General features: G+C 35.9%; 1 protein-coding gene across 1 annotated transcript in view; it reads left to right on the forward strand.

Annotated features, from left to right (window-relative positions):
• Positions 1 to 11,185, forward strand: part of RADX (RPA1 related single stranded DNA binding protein, X-linked) — a 19,432-nt gene that overhangs the window by 5,567 nt on the left and 2,680 nt on the right. Inside the window, exons 4-12 of the mRNA XM_064669952.1 lie at positions 219 to 327; positions 461 to 552; positions 648 to 770; positions 1,896 to 2,003; positions 3,120 to 3,287; positions 3,785 to 3,945; positions 4,402 to 4,610; positions 5,718 to 5,786; positions 10,550 to 10,629. Coding sequence (XP_064526022.1) covers positions 219 to 327; positions 461 to 552; positions 648 to 770; positions 1,896 to 2,003; positions 3,120 to 3,287; positions 3,785 to 3,945; positions 4,402 to 4,610; positions 5,718 to 5,786; positions 10,550 to 10,629 — 1,119 coding nt within the window. The remainder of the gene's footprint in view (positions 1 to 218; positions 328 to 460; positions 553 to 647; positions 771 to 1,895; positions 2,004 to 3,119; positions 3,288 to 3,784; positions 3,946 to 4,401; positions 4,611 to 5,717; positions 5,787 to 10,549; positions 10,630 to 11,185) is intronic.

An 11,185-nucleotide genomic window follows, 5' to 3' on the forward strand; every position in this document is an offset into this window, starting at 1 on the left:
TAAAATTGATGTGCAGACAATAAACTAAAACAGAACTAGCAGATGAGAACTTCCATACCTGATGCCAGTTCAAGTAATTATTAACATGATATAAATACACCATGGCCATGAAGGAAAACAGAAGGTCTTGTGTCTATTCTGTAGCACCTGTTGTTGTTATTGATGATGATGCTGATTTGTACTCATGCCTTAAATGTTACCTTTTTTTTCTTTGTCAGAAATTAGCCTTAATGATCGAAATCCTCCTACTAAAATAAGCATTATTCCAGAAGAAATGGTTAAGCCAGAATGGGGATTACCTGAAGTTAAATATCGGTTTATCACAAGGTAAAACAGAATTTTGTTGGTTATCAAGCTGTAACTTAAATTACACAGCATTACAGTGAATGTTAATTGGAAATGGTTTTTTGCAAAGTTTCTGAGAAAACTTACCCACATATTTCTTCTGTTTTGGTTTTAGGTCAGAACTGGATGACTTACCACACAATTATTCCTGTGATGTCATTGGTCTTGTGACATTTGTAGGAAGGGCTGAACGAGCCAGAAAAAGAGGTTTTTCTAGAAAATATGATTTTCAGAATTTATCAAATTATTTTTATATTTCTGAATAAATGCTTATACATTTTTCTTAATATTTGTCTATACAGATCACTGTGAAGACTTCTGGCTCTATCGTTGGGCACATGCCATTGATGGGACCTCAGACCAACCATTCATACTGGAATTATTTGCAACTTCTCAGCCAGATGTGTTTGAGCGTATTCACCCAAGTATTCATCTCTCTATAATACTTACTAATAATTACTTACAGTGTTTTTCTAGTTCGTTGCTAATTTCAAATTCTGAGCATAATTGCCACTGAATAAAAAAATGCCTCTGTTTGAGGTTTATCTCCTTAAACAGATAAACAACAGATAAAACTTAAAAATAAAAAATGGTTTAAATATTTGAAACCCTCATTATATTGCAGTGTCAGTTAGTGTGAACAATTAGGTGGATAGGTGGGGTTCACCTGGTCTCATTAATTTCAGACAGAAACTTAAGTGAAGCACCTGGGGCAACATCTACATCAGAGGCAGTGAAAGACAGCAGCTGATCAAATCTATTATTCCTTTTGTCCTATAAATATCTGGGTTTTTTTATAGACAGGAATTATTTAAGAGGATTGAATGAAGGGAGAGGTGAAAGTGGAAAAGCTTAGTTTCTTTGAGTCAATATTTTTGTCCAAATAGCAGTCAACACCCAGCTGTGTTATTTATTGCATGTGAGCTAAGAATAATAGATTTCAAACTGGGGAATCCTTAATTAAGGATTTTAAAAGAGCTTTACATTTTTCTTCTTGCCTTCTTTCTCTTCTCCTCCAAGCACTCATTCTTCCTTTAACACTGGTTGGTTGCTGTCATGTGCATTTTTTATATCATATGATGCAGGACCAGCTGCACAACCCTGTTAAGATTATGGCTGCATTCATCTTGAGTGTTCTGGGGGAATGGCAAAGAATGACATTCCAGTGTTTAACTGAGATATTAACAAAAGAGTGAGTTTGTACTCTATTTAGAAGTTTTGCAGTGACATGTCATGATTTCTCGTGATTTTATGCTTTTTATCCTTAAGAAACACAGCCATCTAATACTGTTTGTTTCTTTGATATCCTACCTGATGAAATGTCTTATTTTTAGTCCTGATATGTATGCTGAAATTAAATTGAATATTTAATTACATCTCCATATTATAATTTATAATGGACACTCAAAACATGCTGAAGCATTTGTAGGATCAAAAACTAAATTGTCTTGTTTAGACCACTTAATAAAATTTATACAGTGTGTGTCAGTCTTGACATTCTAAAATCAATGAACTGTCGGGAAAAGAATGAAGGTGTTTCTTTCCTCCAGTGACATACTTGGTGTGCACACAGATGAGAGTAGTCCGGGACCTCACTGGGAATCCTTCCAGCACAATTTACCTCACGACTTCAAATGAAAGTCAAATATTCATTACAGGTAACTTAAACAAGTTCTGCTGGGGTAGTATGTAGTTCTCATCTTATTTCTTTGGAAAGGGTATTTTTTAATTAAAGAAAAAAAGGGTATAGGTGTCTTAAATTGTGTCTTTGCTCTTGAATCCAGAGGCAGATTTTTGTAGTGTTGCAGGCGAGTGATGTAGTGACTGAATTGCAAGGCAGTATAAGGTGCAGTAGGAGTATCTTTCCTGGTTTTGTTAATCCAGCTCATTTCTTCATTGTTCCTAACATATCAGTCACCCAGCCTGAATCCTTCTGCTGGCAAGTAGGAATAGAGAAAAATACGTGCAAAAATTTTAGAGTACCTGATCATACCCAATTCTGCACACACAGTCTTTTCTAACAGGCTGGGTAGGGTGTTTTGTGCTTAGTTGGACTAGCAAACTACTTGTTTTGTTCATAGATTCCTAATGATTTAACTTACTCCTAAATAAAGGGTTTGAGAAGTTGGTTTTTTTCCTTTGCTTTCCTTCAGTATAATTTGTGTTTAATTTCTGATTAAATACTTAAGCTTTCCCTCACTCTAGCTTTAGTTCATTTTATATCTGTATGGGTCCTAAATGAGGACTACAGCTGGAGATAGCAAACCACTACATGAGGTCTATTTTAATTAACAGGCTGGATGAAGCCCTGCTCAGATTACAATTTATTTGATAAAACTGGTATTTAATCCATACCTTACTTTTTAAACCAGCCAACAATGAATACATACTTTGCCAGTTACCTGTCAGTCTTTGCTGAACCCTATAGAGAAGACCAACCTGCTCTTTCCTGCTGAAAAACCAATTTCTGATTATTTTATTGTTTTGTGTGCTCCTGTGAGAAAGTATTCTAGTAGATTTTTGCTAGTTGTTTTATTTCCTTTAGTTACTTCTTATTTGTTTAACTTTCAGTGTCAAATGCAAGTGTAGTTAAGGAATTCAGGATGCTTGTTTTGATAAAACACTATTGACTAGTGCAAAGACATCTTTTGTACTCTCTAGTCAAGATTTTCTTAATTTGGTTTTTTTGTGTAGTATTCAGGGAAGTTTCAAGATAATAACAGATTACAGTAACCTGCTTTGGTTTTGATACCTGATTATTTTTCATTTAAAAGGGTGGCACAAGGGTCAACCATACACTAAGGACACCAAAGTGAAAAACTTCATTCAATGGATGAAATCACAAAGTGAAGCTGATCAAATAAAGAGAACTGTCATTGGTGGCTATTACCCTTTTCCACGACCTCCAGATAACTTTTCAGATTATTGTAAAAGCAATAAAGGTATCATGCATCAAATATCTGTAAAATTTGTGGCCTTTTTCAGTTCAGTCTTACTCCAGGAAAGACTCTCTTACGTGACTAAATGTTTCACAGGTTAAATCCTCATCTTACAAAAAGTATCACAGCACTATTAGCTCAGGAGAACTGTAGAAGTTTACATGAGCTGCAGATATGCCCAGAAGTTTTACTCTGAATATTCTGTTAAATCAGTATTAAAAATAGTTATTCTGGATGAAACAGTGAATTAGAAACTTCACCTGAAAAATGAATTGTGATGTCTGATAATGCATACTAAGGGATTCACATGAGCTAAAAAGGTTTACTGTTTAAATTATTTCCCCTGTGATGTGGACAACAAAAAGATTTAAAATTCTTCAAAAACATAAGTTTAAATCAATTTAATATTTATTAACAAAATAATTTTTTTTTGACTTGCATTCGGAGATTTTGGTATTCTGTTTCTTTAAAATTGGTTTGTGGAAATTTCTTTTTTGCAGTTGAATCAGTTTTGAAGACCATAAGTGAAACAGGGAAAGAGATTGAAGACTTGCACTACAGAGAACACAAGCGCATTGCTGTTCAGGGAATAATTGGTGCCATAAGATACATCAGCTGTAGCAACACAGCTGAAGAAGTTTCAGGAGTGGAACTTGTTCAGGTACAGTGTGTGAGAGTTAAAGCTTTAGCACTTGAGCGGCTAGGATTGTAATTAGAATGGAGAATTTTGCATTTGAGTTCAGAACTTAATTACATTGCCTCTTGATTAACTTAATTTGCTTTTTGAGAGCAAAATTTTGAAAAGCAATGATTCAGTGCTATTCTGGCAGTCCTTTGTGAAACTTGTAACTGTTTAGACATTGCTAGTTTGACTGGATAACCTAATGTAAAGTAGCATGTGGGAGAGGCAACTACTGCAACACTCACTGTCACTTAGACAGAATTTATCTTATTAATATGATTTGAAGATAATTTTTGCTAGATAAAAGATGACTTTCAGAAAGTAGGGTAAATTGTTCTGTTCCTTTGAAAGTTACTTTGAAACTTGCAGGTTTTTGAGTTGCGAGCAATAGCTTTAAGTGCACTGAAAATCTTAAACAATTAACTGTTGTTGCAGAAAGACACTTCTCAGTCTCTTGAAAGTTCTGCTGTTTCCAAAGAAGACTCTGTTGACAGGGGAAAAAATACCAGCCTTCAAAATGAAGAAGTTAAGTCTTTTCTGGGTCCACATGGCTCTCCTGGGGAACAACATCAGCAGCAAGCTCTGCTGTCAAAGGAGAGTTCAGTCAAGAGAAAGATACGCAGATTAAACAGAGATGCAGAACAGTAAGCTCTCTCCATAAATACATAGTGGATCTTCTGAAAAGTCTTTACAGAAATTAGTTCAGAGCCCAGGCCACGGCAATTACATAAGAAAGCTTTAAAAGCATACATAGTTTAATCTTTAAAGTGGAGTTACAAACTTTTACTGGCATCGGGTGATGACAGTTATACTGTTAATGCTAATGAGGAATTGATTAAAGCAGGTTTGTAGTGCTTTCTTCTGATTAATATTATACTACTTTGTTGTTAAGGTCACAGATTTGAAATAAAAGTTATTAATACTTGAACCATATGTAGTTTAGTAACATAGCTGTGGAACAAACAGCAGTTAGTGGTGTGAGGAAATAAGATTTCTTCACTGAAAATGCAGAATTTCAAACATACCTTGTTTTTTTCTTTGTGGGTAATAGCATGTAGCTGTAACTCGCTGTAAGAGGGGCAAGTAGATGCTGATCATGTGCTAACCTAAAGGCTCAAAATAACTTGTACTATGGTTCTGCTTCTGCTGGGATTTCATCCAGTTGTATCCCATCTAGTCAGACATAGACAAAGGATATCAGTCCAGTGTAAGAAAATGGAATGAGACAATATGTCTGATACAACTATATCAGATTTTAGAGTAAAACAACTGCTTGCATAAGATTGCCCTTTGTTGCAATGTTTGTGTAAAATCTAGTGTAGCCATACTTCCTATTGAAAGCCTGGTGTTATATTGACAGATGGAATGTTGCAAGAGTCAGGCCACTCACATCTGTTTTTTCTGCAGTGGATTTCTCATGTTGTAAAGGGTATATTTTTATTCTTGGCTTTTCACATCCATAAGTCATAATGTGTGAAGAGGTTGGGTATTTAGAATATGTTGAGGAAAAATGAGATGAAATATAGTTGGGATTGAATCAAAGTTTAGGATTAAGAAAACCCTAGTGAATAGAAGTTCCGTCTTGGCAGTGTTACAGCAAACTTGTTTGTGGATTCTGTTCTGTATGAAAAATTACAGCATTTGAGTGTCTTAGTTTAGTTCTGCCTGAAAGGAAAACTTGAATGTTCCTTGCTTTGTGTATTTCCATTTAAATAAATACTGTAAAATAATAGTGAATTTCCTACTTTAAGGGAAAGTACATCTGTTATTGCTGCATCGTCTTGCCCCTATTTTACACGGTCTGCAAGAAGAAAATTTAGGTAAGTCATGTGAAGTTAATTATGTTGAATAATTGCAATATTGAAACAAAGATACTTGAAGTGAAAATTTTACAGGTCGGGAATCAGTGTGGAAGTGAAATGAAAGAACAGATCAGGGTAGAGTTTAATATTAATTTTCTGTTCAGTCCTCTGCACTGATTCTACTTCAAATATATTGGACTATTGTGAAACATAATTTTGAGTGTGTTATTAAACATCTTTTTATATTGCTACTAGTGCTGCTAAGGGAATATATAGTTACAGAGGTCCATCATAGTGTACTATATGTAGTTTTTGTTTCAGAGGTATTACAGTTCAAGTGGGGAAGTCAGAGGTAGGAGGGAGGGATGCTTAATTAGCAAACAGTGAAAATGTAATAGCATTAATGGATTTGCTAGTGGTGGCTGAGCCATACATTATCCTTGATGCTACAGAGGGGTAAGTATAGTCCCTGAGAAGCCACTTAGTTCCTTCCATTCCCCAACACTCAGTTGTTACTGAACTCAGTTTGGATCCAGAGAAGGTGGGTTTTTTTGAAATCCAGGTAGGAATTTCAAATCCAAGCCCTGACAAGTCTAGAACCTATTGAAATAACCACAAATGTAAAATTATTAAGAAAACTGAATGAGTGTTTTTGTTTTTTGCTAGTCTGGGGTAAAAAGTAACTTTTCGTTGTGCATTTTGTTTATAAGAGTCATAAATTCTTGTAATTTGTTCCAAACACAGTGTGGACAACTTGAGTATTTGAACACTTTGGTGTCAGTCACTTAAGATGTTTATGTATTTTGGCAGTGGTGATTTGGGTGTGTGTCATGAGTACTTTTACAGCTCAGTTGCCTTTTTAGTTTACTTTTTAGCATCTCTTCCTTCCCCCTAAAGCAAAAGAATCATGGTGCTAGGGATAGAGCAACAATGCTAACGAGAGAGTTGATCAAAAGTTGTTGACCATTCTACCAGTATTACCCCCCCCTACAAAGCATGCCCCTTTCCTTGGGAACTAATTTGCAGAAGTTTCTCTGTGGAGTAAATTAGTCTCTTTTGAGCCCATGTGTCTGTTGTGTTCTGGTCCTCTTGGTAGAAACTGCATTTTGTAGGGGAAATGGTTGCCTGTCTTTGAAGCTGGTTCATTTAAAAGCATCACCTGGCTTTAGGGTCCCATCTCTGCAGGTGGTGCAGGAGTTTGCAGGGACTTGTGGCACAAATGCAAAGGAAAATCAGGAGGTTTTTCTTGACTGTGAAGAATCCTGTTTTCTTTTGCTTGCTGAGGAATGTTCCCTTTTTTCTTGGGGGTGGAGGGTGAAGAATGTTTTCTCCCCATTTCTTGTAGGTGAAGCAGAAAGTTAAGGCATGTTTACTTTGTTCTCTGCTTTTCTCAATCTGCTACTCTCCTTGCTACCTGTGTGTCCTCTCTGTGCCATTAATGCTAGAACCCCAGCTAAAGGAGGAGAAAGTCTGTGTTGGATTATGGAAAGCTGTTTCACTCTATATAATTAAAAGGTAACTTGTGTATTTCTGTAACTAACTATGAAGTTGTGCTGAATTCTCCAAATTGCAAAAGAAAAATAGAAAGTTAGCTGACTTACCTTAAAATTGCATTGTTTTCTGTTCTGTTGCTTAGATGCAGCAGAATGTAAGCTCTCACTGAAATATTTTCATATGTTAATGAAATAACAACACTAGTTTTAATAAACTTCACACATTGCACAGAATATTCTGAGTTGGAAGGGACCCACAAGGATCATCAAGTCCAACAGCAGAGATACATTTTGAAGTACATATTCTAGCTGAGACTAGCTTAGACTATTTAGCATCAAGGTTTTTTCTGTTTTGTTCTCAGAATGTGGTTGCATTTTTAATTTCCTTTTTAAGCAGTAAAAACTTATTTTGAGTTTTTTTAATTGACAGCCTCAGTTCCTGCATTTCTTTGGTAACTTACCCGATTATTAAGGGTTTCAGAAAGAACAAGGAAACTGGTTAATTTAATAGTTTTGCTAATATTTATAGCCTTGCTAGTAAAGATCTTCCACATAAAGGTACTTTTAAGCATTTAATACACCCGAAAGTAGTTTAATTTATAGGGAATGAAGTGATTATGAGTGGGAAAAGATTGGGAACTTCAGAAAGGCTTGTTTTTATGTGGAAGTGAAAAAAAAACACAGTAGTTTTCATAGCATTTTAATGTTTGTAAGTTTAGCATGTTACTGTGAGATTGCTGGTGCACTGCCTGCTCCCACTCCACACTGCTTGAAAGTAACTTGTTTGATTGATTCTATCCTTGCAGTTTTACTTCTAAATGTTTATATAACCTAAACCCTTTTCTCCTTTTTCTTCCCCTCTGATGAGAGCTAAGGGATGGAAATTCTGTAATATGGGGAAATTCAACTTGAAGTTTGCATGACTGAAAGTTTCCTAGAATGTGATATTTCCTTTGGAGCCCTTTTTCACATAAATTAGAATTTTTCAGGGAGAAATTGGTAGGTACCAGTAATCAGTTTGTGTAGACTTGTCAAGTTATCATAGAAGGCTGTTTGGTTTCTCTGTTACTTGCTGTGATAGATGTGTTTACTGTAATGGTGGCAGGACAGTTAAGTTGACTTCAAACCAGTCTATAAAACAAGTTTTACCTGTCATATCAGTGAGTGAGGTGTTTTGTTGTTTTGAGTTACTTCAATTCCTTGCATTGTTTGAGCATAGCTTCAAGATCCAACTATTTCCTTTCTTAATTTTATCACAGTCCCAGTGCTTAAGGAAATATGTGTGAAGCACGAGACATGCTTATTTTCCCAATATTTTCTATAAGTATTGATCTGCCATCTATTTTGATTGACATTATTTTCACTGACAATACTTTAAAGTAAAGTGACTGAAAAGGTGAATACCAGTGTCTAGAAATAGTGTATAATGGCCTTTTTTTTGCAAGTGGGTGTCTGTGAAAAGGTGGGCCTGCAGAATGCAGGCTGGGAACAGCAAATGTGGCATGGCACAAGTTCTCCTAAAGCTGGTGGGCAAAATAGGATGTGGGTGTACAACAGCCAAAGCATATTGCAGTAAATGGAAGGATTTGGGTTATATCAGATGCCTTGCAGATGTACTGGCTGGCAAATAAGCAAATAGATTGTATGTATAGACCTGTAGGTTTCCCTTACAAGCCTAGCTCAAGTTAGGCTGTACTCTCATCCAACACAAAGCAGTCCCATAGGAATGACATGTCAGATCTGAGAAAGAAGTGGGGAAAAATCATGACAAGTTATTTTCATATTACTCAGAGGCTTTACTAGCTCTAAATCAGAGCCTGTTCACTTCCCAAACTAGACAACACTAAAAGGAAAAAACCATTTCCATAATATCCACCCATCAGCAGTGTGACTTGGTTTAATCCTCTGCTGTAATGAAGAGGGAAGTTGGCACGTGTCTGACTTGACATACTGGTTTCTGAGCAAGCCTTTCCTAACACTGCTGGGGTTTCATGTCTCCTTTTGAGAAGTCCAAATCTCAAAAGTGAAAATTAATTTTGTGGGCAGTAATTGCATAGTTGGTGCTGCTTAAGTGAGGATTCTTCTGTGCCTAGAGTTGGAGATCACGAGAAGGGCACTTCAGTGATGATATCCATGATGATAGTGCATTTCATAAAATGTACTTTCGTACTCAAAACCCACAGTGTATTTCCTTTTATCTTTTCACTAGGTATTTAGGTAATTGTATATGTTAAGAAACATTGTCATGAAGTTTTCAAGATACATTCTAGTATGAAATAAGATAAATTGAAATAAACCCTGTAAATCTTTATGAAATACAGAATGGGCCACTAAACAGCATGTTCATCTTTGATTCCTTTTTTACTGTCTCTGTATATTGTCTCTGTGTATTTGCAGTTACAATCTTTCATTAGTAACTAGTTTGGCAGTCTGGAATTTTAATGGTACCTTAACAAAGTCTTACCCGTGTTGCAGTTGTTTGTGATGCAAGATAATCAAGACAGTCCTTTTCCTAAGTTTGTTCAGATATCCTGGTGAGTTTTCATATCATAATAAGAAGAATGGATCAAAGAAGACAGGAATAAATGAGCCTAAGAGCTTATTTTACCATGTTTGGTTGCAGAGTATCTGATAAATTTTTCGCCTTCCTGATATCTTGCGTAATTCATTAGAGATTGGTAAAGAATGGTTTCTTACCACTAATTCAAAACATCACGGTTAAAGAAAGAAAAGAAAGTATAACAAAAATCTAGTTTGCTTCATTGAACTGGTTTTTGTAACAGGGTAATATGTCCACAGGACAGTATCATTTTGGATTCTGGAGTGATGACATGGCTCCATTCGTGCTTTCTTTTTGACTGCTGCAGGGTGATGGGATGAAAGTGCAGCAGCACTTGATGCACCGTTTTTTAGCATCAGGTCACCTGCGATGTTGAGCCCTGTCAAACGTGATATTTCCTGTAGGTGCCCGGGAGAGGGCAGCAGACACTGGGCTGTGAGTGTAAAATCGTTCCCCATCAGCTTCCCAAAGCCCGGGAATCCTGCGGGGCTTGTCCTGACCTCTGCAAAGCCAATTTCCTGAGCTGAGGAGGTCTCATTGTGTCAAGCCGCTGTATTACAACTCTCATGATATGAAACCGGTACTAGTGCTCATTCATTCAAGCTTGTATCCTTTATCACTAGAAATCTGTCAAGGTTTGAATTTTTGCCTGCGTCGTGTTTGAGGTTAAACAGGTTTTAAAAATATATACATATATATGTATGCACACTATAACTTTATTTTTTTAGGTTGGATGAATATCAACACGGAGATGTTGTGCAAGATAAAAATGGACAGGCTGTATCAGCCAGTTTGCAGTACTGCACAGGTACATTTGCAAGTAGTTGTTATATTAATTTTAGACTAATACAAGATTTGGGGAGGAAATGGATGAAATGTGCAAGGCAGTAATAAGAATAATGTTTGATTTAAGGATTTTTTTAAAAAGTTGGTGTTAATTTTTTCTTTCTTTCTCTGCAATCAAAAAATAAACTCATGTTTCATGCAGTTAGTTTCTTGGTATCTATTTTTGGTAGAAGAAAGAAGAACAGTTTGCAGTCTGGGCTGTAAGATAATCTCTTTTCCGATGTAAATAGTTCTATGATTCACTTGTACCCATTTTAAATCTGTTTTTATGGTTTCTGGCTGTTCATTGAATGAATTGAGTGCTCTCCAGAAACAAGCCATGATGATGCTCTTCATGTAGTGAAATAAGTATTTCTGGCCTCTAAGGTTACCCATTTATTGACATTCCAACTCTAATTTAATTCCTTGTGTTGTGTTTCCAACATTCTTCCATGTCTTCATAATTGAAATGTTCTAATGGAAATTATTTCTCATCTAGCAGAGAAGTGATACAATTATGTAAGCCTTTAAGCAACTAA

Source organism: Pseudopipra pipra, chromosome 13, assembly GCF_036250125.1.
Source record: "Pseudopipra pipra isolate bDixPip1 chromosome 13, bDixPip1.hap1, whole genome shotgun sequence".
NCBI classification, from domain to species: Eukaryota; Metazoa; Chordata; class Aves; order Passeriformes; family Pipridae; genus Pseudopipra; species Pseudopipra pipra.